Source organism: Eulemur rufifrons, chromosome 7 (genome assembly GCF_041146395.1).
Source record: "Eulemur rufifrons isolate Redbay chromosome 7, OSU_ERuf_1, whole genome shotgun sequence".
Classification (NCBI taxonomy): Eukaryota; Metazoa; Chordata; class Mammalia; order Primates; family Lemuridae; genus Eulemur; species Eulemur rufifrons.
The window spans coordinates 210822242-210835518 of NC_090989.1; the positions used below are offsets into that span (position 1 = coordinate 210822242).

Consider the following 13277-nt stretch of genomic DNA (forward strand, 5'->3'; position numbering starts at 1 on the left):
AGGGAGGACTGGAGGACATTGTTGCTCAGGTGCTAAGAACTTTGACATCAGGAAAACAGTCAAATCCTGTCTCTGCCACTTGCTGGTGGTATGACTTGGAGCAAGCTCCTTACACTCTCTATGCCTTAATTTCTTCATCTGTAAAATGGGGATACTAATACTACCTATGCCATAAGGGTGCTGTTTAAATGAATTAATCTGTACTATCCACTTATGTAATTGATCTTTTTACTGTTCTATGTTTTAAAGAGTTTAGAAAGGATGGCGGTCTGGCAACTGGGTGACCTTTGATCTTAGAACAGGTTGGTGACAGTGTTGTTAAATTTATATGGCATGATAGCAAATGCTGCATAGTGGTGAATTCTATTGTAACAAGCTTGAAGGAATGTCCTAATTTCCCTCATGATTACATTTTAGTTAGCTTATGTACTTTAAACAGTAATAAATGTTTTTATAACCTATTGCATTTTCATCAGACTATGACTGTTTTTTTCTTTGATCATACATTAAGGATTTCTTGGAAGTAGAGTAGGGGCTGGCACACAGGTGTCATCATGGCCCTCAATCTGTTTTTGTAAATAAAGTTTTATTGGAATACAGCTACTCCTATCATTTACTTATTTTCTGTGGCTGCTTTAAATCATCCAACAGCAGAGTTGGGTAGTTGTGACAGAGAACGTATAGATCACAGGGCCTAAAATATTTACTATTTGGTTCTTTACAAAAAAATAAAAATTATCAACTCCTGTTAGCATTTAAGTTAGCAAAAGGGTGGTAGTTGCTGAAAGGATTAATGGACTATGTGACTGCTTTCTTAGACTTCGTGGCCCCTCCTCCTCTGTTTTGTACAGTGTCTCTTCTCCTGGCTAATATTTCTTTTTTGCCCATCCCTGAGACCCTAGAATATAAAAGCAGTTACAGCTGAAGGAGTGAAAAACACTACACTGAAGAAATGAAGATTTTCTTACATGGATTGACTTCCAAACAAACAATTTTTGAATGTTCTTGATCTACAGATTTGTTTTTGTTATTGTTGCTATTATGTGATAGGTTTTATTAAAATTGAGGTGGAAACCATTGTACTGGTAACTATTAATAAATAACTAGGGTCTAGCTATCACCTTATCATCTGCAACACTGTTAAGGCTGCATTGATTGGATGGCATTCTTTTATCCCCAGCAGAGGCCAGAGGGACTGGAAATGGCGTAAATTGGCTACATAATGCAAGGACTGAATTTCTTTAGGGCTTTGTCCAGGTGGATGTGAGAATCAGGCCATCTTTTTAGGGCTATCATGGGAATTGTCAGTTTTTGGATCTGGTTACTATTGAGGGGAAAATCAATCTCCTGTTTGGGGAGGAGCATTCATTCTTTCTTAAAGCCCCGTGGGTTAACACATTTCTCCAGACTATAAATTACTCTTGTTTAGGGCACCAAGGATTTTGAGAAAGATAGCCGAGAGTTGTGTAATTTATTCTGTAATCATAGCCTGAATTAATTTCAACAGAAGACAGAAGCCAAACATTTGAAGATAACGAAAGTTTATATTGCCTACTTTTGGAAGCGTTTTTTTTTTTTTTTTTTTGTCTCAGCAGCTACCAAATTAGAAATCAATCTACTTAGTCGCAAATAACTGCCTAATACCCACCTTCTTTTTCCCCAAACAAGCCTAAATGAGAATGTATGAATGATACCCATCATTGCTATGATGGCGTAGAGGAAAACGATCTCTCGGGACTAAGCGTGGCTGGGCCTAGCAAAATTAAAGAGAAAGAAATATTTATTGGCAATGTCCTCATTGTTCATGGAATGTGGACTGTTAGAGCTGCAGGAATCTTGGGGGTTCTCGAATCTGCTTTCCACCTCCTCTGCCAAAATTACAGATAAGGAAATCAGGACACAAAGGGTTTAGGAATCTCTCTGTTTTTCACCTCCTTTGTGTAGCTTCCTCCTACTCTTCTTTTTCTTCAAGCTGCTCTCAATCAAAATAAATTTGTTCTAAGAAACAGTTTGAAATGTGATCAGGCTAGATTGCCAATACTGAAAACCCCCTTAAATTGGGACCTCTCACAAGGGCTTTGCAGGTTAACTTAAAAGCTTAAGGTAAAAGGAATAAACCTCTAAGAGAAGGAATTTATGCACCATGGAGGAAGTTTCTGGTAGAATAGTTAAGACAGATAGGGAGGCTGTCTGGTTTTAAGAAGCAGACCTTGACATAAAAATTCCAGTGTAAGTGATTTATTAGGAAATGTTTCTAGGAAAAATCTTGTAGGGGAGTGGAGGATTGGGACAGGAAGGGAAGAAAGCCAAGCCAGTGTGTAATGTTGGGCAAAGTCGTACAGAGGGTAACTTGGGTTCAATCCAACAGGGAAGTTCTGGAATCAGTGCTAGTCATGTCTTGGAGTTGTTCTGTCCAAGGGGCGAGGGAGCAGAGGTGTTTATACTCCCACATCTGTCAGTCATTAATTAAGAGCTATCATGGCCTGTGAAGGGTGTGGAGGGGTAGGAAGGCTCAATTCTCTACCCTGCAATGGTGTCCAGTAAGCTGAGGGCAGCCTTCCTGAAAAGAGTCAGACTGCTGAGACCCGACAGCACCTGCTGCCGATGCCTTCCTCGTGCCTTTGATTCATACTAAAGGAGGCATCCTCTGGTTCATTGTACTCCCTGAATTCATTTTGTAGACAACAATGGGGTCTTAGCTTCCTTAGCCTTTGGAATTTTCATTCTAAATGAGAATTGAGCAAATGAAGGTTTCAGCTACAGTAAATCAGCCACAAATTTGGATAGTTGATTTGCCGGGTCTTCCTTTCTGCCTATCTTAGGGAAGATCAGTTTCTAGCAAGGAAACAGACTTTAAAAAATAGCATATAATCCAAGCAGCAATCAAAAGAAAAATAGCAATGCAATAAATGTTCTAAGCCTTATATCTAGTTGCCAGGCATACAACATCATGGTTATTTTTTCACACCAGTGTAATCCATCTGCACATCCAGCAATAGCAGAGTTATTGGTGTAGCTCAGATTCCATGTCATTGGTCAACTTGTCATTCTAGTTGGAAGAATGAGAATAGGGAGGAGAGAGAAGAAGGGGACGAAGAAAGAGGCAAAGGACTGGTAGCTGGTATTCCAACTACACAGATAAATAATCTCCTCTTGCCACACAGAAGGGATAGTGATATGGGGACTGGAGGAGGAAGAGGAGGACAAAGTTGGATTCACTGAAGCTGCCATTGCACCAACTGAGGAGTCTCTCTCAGCCAGTGTGAAGACGGTCACGGCTGGTGTTTATTGGGCCTTCACTATCCACCAAGCTCTGTTCCGTGGCCTTCTTCATGGATTAACCTGTTGAAACCTCATGATGATACTGTAAGTGCAGACACCGAGGAACTTGCTTGAGGTCACACAGCTAGTCAGTGTTAGGGCTGGGCTTGGAGTCCAGGCCTGCTGGCTCCTGGGTCTGACCACAGTGTCGACCCCGGGTGCTCAGCCGGATTTGGTGTCTGCAGGTCATGTATGAAATTCTCAAGTCTAGATTAGGTGAACTCTACCATCATCCTCTGAGTAGAGCTTAGCCTTTTTTTAAATAATAGATTTTTAATTATTCATGTAATGCACCAATACATGTAAAAGGTTAAAGTTAAAACATCACAGATGAAACATCACAGAAAATATTGAAGTCATAGTTCTCTTTGACCAATACCCCTAAATTTGTGCCCCCACCCCTATTATCCTCTCCCATTGGTATCACTTTAGTGTGTATCAATTTCAGAGCTTTAAAAATAAGTTTAGATGCTTATATATGTATTCTTTGACTATACAGTAGTGTTTGTACTTTTTATTAAGAAAGAAAACATTAAATTACATGATATAGTAGTTCAAAGCTTTCTAAGCTTTCTTAATTTATGGATTTCTTAGAATCTTATTAGTTATTTTATGGTGTTCATAGGCCAAGAGAACATCTAACAGTTCCATCTAATAAGAGTTAGATCCAAATAACTTCATAAGTTTTGATGTTTTAACAACTTAGTAGTCATTTAGAACATTATACACATAAATTGCAAGAAAACCAGTATTTTCAGTTAGTTCTTAACTAACCACAATTACTTAATAAAGGGAAGTGTGTGTCTGTTTGGCACCCCTGGGATCTTATCAGACACCACCATGCTCATTGCCTGTTCCATACTTATTTTTGTGGGGTACTTGCTTTTTATCACAGCAACTGCTGTAAACCCCTCTTTGAAAAAAGAAAGTATGACATCAAAAGGAACATAGCTCAATCTGATATTGGAACTGTGTACTCCCTTGAGTTCATAGTTCACGTGGTGCTGACAGATGTCTAGTATGGCTGTGTTTCCCTGGGGTGCTTCAATGCACAATTTGGGAATTCATGGCAGCCATAGTTATAAATTTTTCAGTTCACTTTTTTCATCCCACAATGTGCCTTAGAGATCTGTCCATGTTACACACAAAGATCTACCTTATATATAAAACACTGCTGCAGAATCATCCAGAATATGAACAGACCATGGTTTATTTGCCCATTTTCCTGATCTTGGCCATTAATGTTATTTCTAATGATTTGTAATTTTATATAATCTTGCAGTGAAAATTCTTGTTACGTGCCTCCTTGTTGACATGGTTGAATTGGAGAATAAAGGCCATAGGTCAGTCAGGTTTTGTTTGCTTGCTTGTTTGTTTTAATAAGTACTGACAAATTGAGCTTAGCCCTCTTTGGAGAAATGATTTCCTTTAGTCCCTTGAAACATGATTATTGCTGGCTGATTTTTCGTAGGCCTCTATGCACCATGACTACCCCATTGGAGAGGAGTAGCTGTAATAGCTGTCCTGCAAAAGTATGCAGTGATCACTCTGTAGGTCACTGAGATACACAGGGAATGAAAGGCAAACGTAGCTGTGATTGGCCTAGAGGAATAGGACGTTAGGAACTGATTAGAAACTACAAGGCGTATTTCTTAGGACAACAAGGAGGTCAGTTCATTTAGAGTAAATAATTTCTTTAGAGCACAGATGGCAAATACATTGCAGGCATGCCTTAAATATTCCCTACCCCTCCATGGCAGACATAGCCAATCTATAGTGGCACAGCAGAAGGACATAACCAATCTATAGTGGCACAGCGGAAGGACATAACCAATCTATAGTGGCATGGCAGACATAGCCATGGCACTCATTCTCCCCAAGCCTTCACCCAGTCTTGAAACCCTCCTTACAGCTCTGGTGTGAGCACACATGAAACTAACATCACTCCTGGACCCAGAGAGAAGTTGGAGAGGCAGGCTGAAGTTAGGCAACGATGGGCTAAGGAGTTCAAAGAATGCCAAGCAAACAGAATTTGGAAAACATATTTATATTTCAGATTTTATTGGCAAAATGACTGGTGATCCTCCTCAGTGAAACAATAGCAGTAGGTATTGATCTCTGGCTGCTGTTATTTGTTTTCTTGCCTTAGTTCTAAATTATCCTATTTATTTATTCCTAGAAAAGAAATTTAACCACCAGGGGCCTTTTTATTATTCTCCTCCATGAAACTCCCATATTGGTAATCGACCAATTAAACTGTACCTATTAAGTAACAACTACAGCATCAGCCAACAAACATTTATTGAGTATTTTCACACTTACAACAGGTCTCTGAGGTGGGTGTGATTACAGTTCCCATTTTGTAGTGGTGGAAACTGAGACACAGAGAGTTTAAACATCCTGTACCAGGTTATATAGCTAATAAGTAGAACAATTAGTTCATTTTCTACTGTTCAGTTTCAACTCTGCAACTGATTAGCAGGATAATGAGGGTTCCCAAAGTGAGTTGATACAATTTTGGCCAGAAGCAAAGAAACTTGCTTTTTCAGCTTGTCTGTGCACCTGGTCAGGGGTAAAGGTATTTTTATTTTGCTGTTGTTAGATTTTCCCAAATGTTAAAACAGGTACAAGATTCTCATTATTGTTTTTGAAGACTGCAGAGATCTGAAACTACAGATTGGAAACCACTGATTTGACTACTCAATTTTTCAGTTTCTGAGAAAACAGGGAGTGTTCCTCAAGGATAATATGCATTTTAGAGCAAATTGATCAGTCAGGAGGCCACATAGCTGAGAGGTTAAGGGCCCATGCACCGGAATCCCTCTGCACGACTGGCTTCGCCACTCATCAGCTAGCTGGGTGACCTTAGGCAAGTTGCGTAACATACTGAGCCCTAGATTTCTCATTTATAAGTGAGTGGTAATGAGGACTAAATAAGATAGTACTTGGAAACCCTAAAATGGCAGCTGGCACTTAGCCCTCAACAAATGTGGGCTCTTAGTAAACTGTATGGTTATACATCGACATCAAAGAATAGCGCCAATATAGAACCTGAGGCTTATGGATGACACAAAGGAGATAGAGCGAGGTGTGAGAGCTCAATGGATGGTAAGTCTGTTCCTCCTCTGTCCTTTCCAGCATCAAGCAGGTGGGGTGCCCCCAGCATGAGGGCTACCCGACCTCAGGATGGTACCCCCTCTTATCATCTTTATAAACTGCAGGTGTACAAAGTGACTCTTCCTGACATTCCCTGAGTGGCTTCGGGACCTCACAGTTAGTGAGCTCAAGAGCTGCCCAGCTCTCAGCACGTTGAAGTGACCTTTGTACCGCTCTGGAGAGAGCCAGCCACCGGGACCAGCGTGGTGTCGGCTTCAAATGCCCGTCAGTAACACGGTTCTGAGATTCCCCAGGCCTTTCGGTTCCTTTGTTTGGTGATAAAGCTGATTTTTCTTCTTGATGACCTCAGGCCTCTGAAAATAAGATATTTAAGATCATGTTTTCCTCCCTATGAAAAAGGAAGAATTGCCTCTGCACGTGATGGAATAAAGCTGGCCTGGCCCATTATTTATTTGAAAGGAGTCTGGCCTGGCAGGGGAACAAGGTGTGGATGCTGTCTTGGGCTGTGACTCTTAAAGGTCATGGTTGTCAAATGCTCAAAGTCTTTAGTCATCTGTGGCTTTCCCAGAGCAATGGGGCTCAAAGAATCCCCTAGGAGTCGACTAGAGCTACCAGAACATCCCATTTAAGTGCATATCCTCTCCTAGCAACTGTGTGACTCAACTCTTACTCAGAAAATGTTAACTCTCTGTAATTCATGTGCTCCTCTGGGTTATGATTATTGACGAGTTTATGTTGGTCTTCAGAGGGTGGAACGCTGAGGAGTATCTATGGAAACCGAGGCTATGCTTTGGAATTCCTGTTAGTCATTTAATATTAAGTATGCATTGTGTGGTCCAGCAATTCCAGTCCTGATCTCTGTTTTTTTTTTTCTCTTTCTCCTCAGCACTGGCTTGAGCCTAACAAGTCCATCTCCAAGCAAATGAAATGTAAGTGTCAATTTGTGACTTTATTTTTGCTACAAAATGTCCAAAGATAGATTCTGTTTCCTGACAAAGTTTCTCCTGCCAGAGGAAAAATGGGTAGAGTTGGAGATGTATGGGCAAGTGGGAGCTGCTCTCTGTCAGGAGCTGGCATCTTCTCTCCTCCTCTTCTGTGACCCTGGCTCCCCTCAGCAGTCCCTCTCCCTTTTGTTCCCGGAGCCTCCCCACCTCCCTGTGTCTTGCCCTCATATTTCATACTTGAACAGAGGCTTTGAAATTGGCTGGTTAGATATCCCTTAAACATAATCACCGGGTACCTGGTTCCTTTTGACTGTGGGGGTTGCTAGTAAATGGTTCAGAGTCGGAGGAGGTGAGTCTTGAGGGGGATGGGAGAAGCAGGTGTGTTTGGAAACTAAAATCTTACTGAAAACTTTACAGATGATTGTACTGTACTTTTCCACCCCTTGGACTCTCAAAAATGAAGTAAAACTAATTTTTCTGGGTAATTTTTTTTTAAGCTTTGATATTCTGGAGTCCTTTTTTTTTTTTTTCTAATGAGCTCTTGAAAAAGTTGGCTTGGGTAACATCTCTCTCGAATCCTTGGTCACTCATCTGGGATTCTGTGAGGAGGGTGTTCACCAGTAGTCCTGGGCGACGTGATGTTTTGTCCTGGTCACCCATGCCAGGCTGTAGCCAATCTGCTTTCATTTATGGCTTGAAGGGGAACTTCCGAAGTGCACCTCAGAAACTCTTTGCCTGTCCCCCCCATCCATGTATGCCTCCACATCAACTCTCCCAGGGCTCTGAGGTGTAGGCGATGTATCAGTTTCTCATCGGAGATCAGGTTAACGTGTATTATGTCACTTGTCGTCATTCAAGGGATTCTTTTCTTTCTCAAATATGAGGAAATTATTCTGGACAGGATTTTCAGGTGCGAGAAGGAGGAAACTGAACATGGACTACAAACTAGCAACCAACATATCTCTTTATTAACTCTCTTCTTTTTCCCTTCCCTTCCTGTCCCTTTTCCTCTCTCTTCCTCCCTCCCCAGTCCTCCTTCCCTCTGTCTCTTTCTTTTCCTTCCCCTGCCCCCCCACCCACCCCATCTTTTAAGGGTCAACTCTGTGTGGCCAGTGCAGGTGTCTGTGCTGAGATGGGCACAGGTGCAGCGTGGGGGTGGGGAGTCAGGGAGGCCAGGCTGTTGGGCGAGGCGGGAACAGAGCCGGGGCACATGTCCCAGTAGAGGGGGTAGGACAGAGGTCCTAGGAGGCTGCATGTAGTATGACATGCAGGATAATGAGAATGAACTAACATGCCTGAGAAGAAAGAGCTGATGCCCAGCTTTTGTCCCTTCACTGCCAACTGTTGACATTTTGTTTATAGTGTATATATTTTAAAATATTTAGGCTACTTCTAGTATATGAAATGGTTCCTGACTTTTGTTGTTATACATCATGCAACATTTTTGTTTTTCCCATAGGCCATGTGCATTTGTGAAATAGAAATTTATCTTTAAAGATATTTCAACACCTAATAGAAGAAAAGATTTAAACTTTGTGAGAAATGGAAAGCTTGTGAGGCATTTACTGCTTAAGAATGTTGTCTTTATAATATAGCAAATCTGAATAGTCAATGGATAAGTATAATGTTTTATAAAAATGGTTTAGATGGGAGGCCGAGGCGGGTGGATCACTCAAGGTCAGGAGTTCGAGACCAGCCTGAGCAAGAGCAAGACCCCGTCTCTACTAAAATTAGAAAGAAATTATCTGGACAACTAAAAATATATATAGTAAAAATTAGCCAGGCATGGTGGCACATGCCTGTAGTCCCAGCTACTCAGGAGGCTGAGGCAGGAGGATCGCTTAAGCCCAGGAGTTTGAGGTTGCTGTGAGCGAGGCTGATGCCATGGCACTCGCTCTAGCCCGGGCAACAAAGTGAGACTCTGTCTCAAAAAAAAAAAATAAATAAATAAATAAAAATTAAAAATGGTTTAGAGACTGACATTTCACTACTGGCCAGTTTCAATCTAATGACAAATGGGATCTGCATCTGGATAAAAGAATTGTGTAAAATTCAATTTCTAAACCTGACAGAGTGACTCACTGATTCTAGGAACTGGCACAGGTCTAACCCATCACCCAGTCCCCTGTCGTATTGCTAAGGACATTACTGAACAAAAAATTATGTAATTTTCTCAAGACCATAAATCTAATTTTGTTATTGATAATGTCTTTCAGTATCAAGAACTTCCATGTTCTTGTACATATGTCCTAGAAATATTTACTGTAAATTAGAAAAAAATTTAAACTAGGCCTTATATATATTGTTAACCCAGAGAAACTGAGTCCAACTCCTGGGACTAATCCATGAATTTATCAAAAAAGATCTGATTGCAGGGCCCTGGGCAGCTTTGTCCTTTTAGTAGGCAATCATTCCTTGGAGGAAATGCTTCTCACTCACACAGGATGGTGGACGTTCAGGTCCTTTGCTCTGACCCTATTAAGATCCTTCTGACTTGGGGTGTTCCCAGGAATGATGTTTCCCAGGGTTGGTTGAAGGTCAGCTATCCTGATTAATAAACCCTGTACAAAGGCATTATTATTTCTTTCTTACTAGTTTTTTAAAAAATATCATGTTTGTGTTTTTTTAAAACAGATCAGAAATATTTAAAATAAAGATGAAAAGTATTTCCTTCCTTCTCCCTCTTATATTCCCAAGCTCACCCCAAAGAGATAACTATTGCTAACTATATTTTGTATATCCATACATATTTTGGGGTATGTACAATCCCCCAACATATATAAGGCCTTTTATAAATGACAATTGTTCTTCATCTTGCTATTTTTTCTTGATTAATTTTAGAGACTTTTCAATATCAGCAAGTGATGATTTGCTTTGTGTTAAAAATGGTTTTCATATGGTTAACTGCATGCATGTGTATAATTTATTTATTAATGCAGATCAAAGTTGTTTCTAGTATTTTGCTACTATAAATTACACCACAGTAAACATACTTGTATACATTCTTGCATCTTGTAAAAGTACACCTGTATTAAAAGTTCCTAGCAATGAAACCATTGGATCAAAAGATATACATAGTTTAAATTTCCTCTTTTGTGATAAATATCCACCCAAGGAGCTTGTAGCAATTTGCTTCCACAGATGTTACCTGAGAATTCTTGTTTCCCCAAAACCTTGTTCAAAATCGATATAATTAAACTTATTTTTCTGGCAAATTCAAGTTTATGAAGGAAGAGAAATATTTGTTTGATTGAAAAACTAATTAATTAGTTACTTAATTTGGTATCATTTTAAAATTGGGATGCTTCTCAAATCAAAGACTTATTTCTTCTGTGAACTTAGGAGAGACACAAAATTTTATTTTTTAAATTAACATATGGTAAAATTGACTTTATTTTGGTGTGAAGTTTTATGAATTTTAACACATATAGATTTTCATGACCTCTGCCACAGTCAGGATACAGAACAGCATTCTGATTTTCATCACCCCGAAAACCTCCCTTGTGCTGCTCTTTTGTAGTGACTTCCCTCCCCCAACCACTGATCTGTTTTACGTCAGTGTACTTCTGTCTTTTTAGAATGTCATATAAATGGAATCATATAGCATGTAACCTTTGAGACTGGCTTTTAAAGTCAGCATAATATTAATAACTCTTGAGATTCACTTAAATTGCTATGTTTATCAATACATAATATACAAAAGCCAATGAGAATAGAAGCTGGTCTTTGAGAAGATTAAGAAAAGTGATGAACTAGCAAGACTGAAGAGGAAAAAGGAAGAGAAGACACAAATTACCAACATCAGGAATGAAAGAGGGGACCTCACCACAGACCTCACAGAACTACTTTAGGCACATAAATTTGACAGCTTAGATGAAATAGACTTTTTCTTCAAAAACCGTGACTTACTCCAACTAACCCAATATGAAACATATAACTTGAGTAGTTTTATAACTATTAAAGAAATTTGGTTTAAAAACTTCCAGAAAAGAAATCTCCAGCCCCCTTTCTGTTGCTACTGTTGCCGCCAGAATTCCCTTTCCTTTCCTGTCCCTCAAGCCCTAACTAGGAGCTTCTCCTGGAGTTTTCTCTGTCTGAGTTCATGTCTATTTCCAGGTGTCTCCCAGGCACTGGCTAGATAGTACCAGAGAAAAGAGCATGGAACTCACCACTGGTTTAGTGGTCTTTTGAATTCTCATCTTCCTTTCCAATCTGCCCTCTACTTTTTACTTTTCAGAGTCCTTAAATAGCTGCTCCATGTATCCTGTCCAGGTTTTGTAGCTGCATTCAGTAAGAGAGACAGGGTGGGATGCAGTTAGCCCATCCTACCTGGAACTGGAGCCTTAAAAATCAAACTTTTAATCTCACCTATTAGGAAAAATGCAGGTGGGCTACGTAATCGTCTGGGCAGTGTTGAGGGAATATCTTTCTAATTTCCCTGTGTCATTGCATGTCCATAGGCACAAATGTGGACTGAGCTGTTGATCCTTTTTTTATTTTTGTAAGATTACTCAGATAACAGATTGCATGCAAACAAAGTGTTAACTCAAGTGGCATATTTTTGAATGTTTGGTTTTCAGAGTCCTTCCTTTTCCTGAAGGAGTGTTGCTATGCAACCTAACAGTGACTCTTCTCACTTATTGCTTTTAGCCTTGACCCCATAACCGTGGAATGTGGCCCAGTGTGTATACATGAAGTACATCAGGAGGACAGATATTGTATGTTCTACAGGATCTATGTAGCTGCAATAATTACATTAGCATGGAAAGATTTTTTAAAAAGTTACACACTATGGCTCAGATGTGCAGAAATGCAACATTATTTTCCAATGACTAAACTCAACTTACTTGTTGAAAGTCCCTGCCTTTCCCTTAAGGGCAAAAAGTTTAATCTTTCCACTTTAGGGTTACTCAGGATCTGCTAGTTTAGAATTTGATCTCTTTCAGAAAATTACTGAGTCAATTCATAATTTAAACATAGTCCCTTGAAAATGCATGCTCCATTTTGCAGTATTTTTCCCATATCGAGAGCTTTTCCCTTTCTTCCTACCCCAGGATGGCACTATGAGGCAAGAGAAGTTTATGCACTATTGTGGTAGTGAGGGTGATCTCTGTCTTGTGCACAGTCGTGCGAGTCCTCCCAGTGTGTCTTGTGTGATTTGGCCTTTGTTTGGTGGCCTCTTTCCCTACTGTGGCCTCTCTGGGTATAACAGGTCCCACCGGACTCTGAGCACACGCTGGTGTGTGCTCCTGAGGCCCTGGTTCCTGCCATGCATGGCCATAGACTGCAAGTCTCCACTGCTCTTGTGGTCCCCACTCGGGGTCTCTTTCACTCCTTGGCACTTAGCACGTCTGTATTTGCTACTGGGACAGGCAGAAAGTGCTCAGCCTTGAGGAAACTTGTGTACACCATCTGAGGCTTCCTCTCTGCCTAAACGTACCATGCAGCCATTTCTTCAGTTCTGCACAGAACATTTCCCCTCAACTACCCTGACATTTCTTGTGTCTTGCTCCAATACCTCACTCTGTTCGGCCAAGCCTAGAGTGTTGAGGGATGCTGGATTCCTTCTCAGCGATCCAGATGGTGTCTTAAACTTGGTTTTGTCCTCTCCAAACTCTCCACCTACCTTCCCTCTCTACCTCCTGCCCACAACTAATGATGGCTTTTCTCCTTGGGAACAAGATTAATATCCTAAAACAATAGCTTTTTTATACACAAACGGTAACTGTTTCTCAAATGTAATGGGAAAAAAGTGCTATTATTTTTTTTAATTTCAAAATATGAAGGGAGTGCAAATGTTTTTGTTACATGGACAGCTTTTATAGTGCTTTAGTCAGGGCTATAAATGTGCCTACCACTTGAATAATGTTCATTGTACCCGTTAGGTAGGTTTTT

The 13277-nt window shown here is 40.3% G+C and overlaps 1 protein-coding gene across 2 annotated transcripts in view; it reads left to right on the forward strand.

Annotated features, from left to right (window-relative positions):
* The window catches only part of FRMD3 (FERM domain containing 3), a 254155-nt gene that overhangs the window by 134124 nt on the left and 106754 nt on the right, over positions 1-13277 (forward strand). For both annotated transcript variants that reach the window (XM_069474091.1, XM_069474090.1), the window contains exon 3: positions 7325-7367. In XM_069474091.1, the coding sequence (XP_069330192.1) occupies positions 7325-7367 (43 nt within the window). The remainder of the gene's footprint in view (positions 1-7324; positions 7368-13277) is intronic.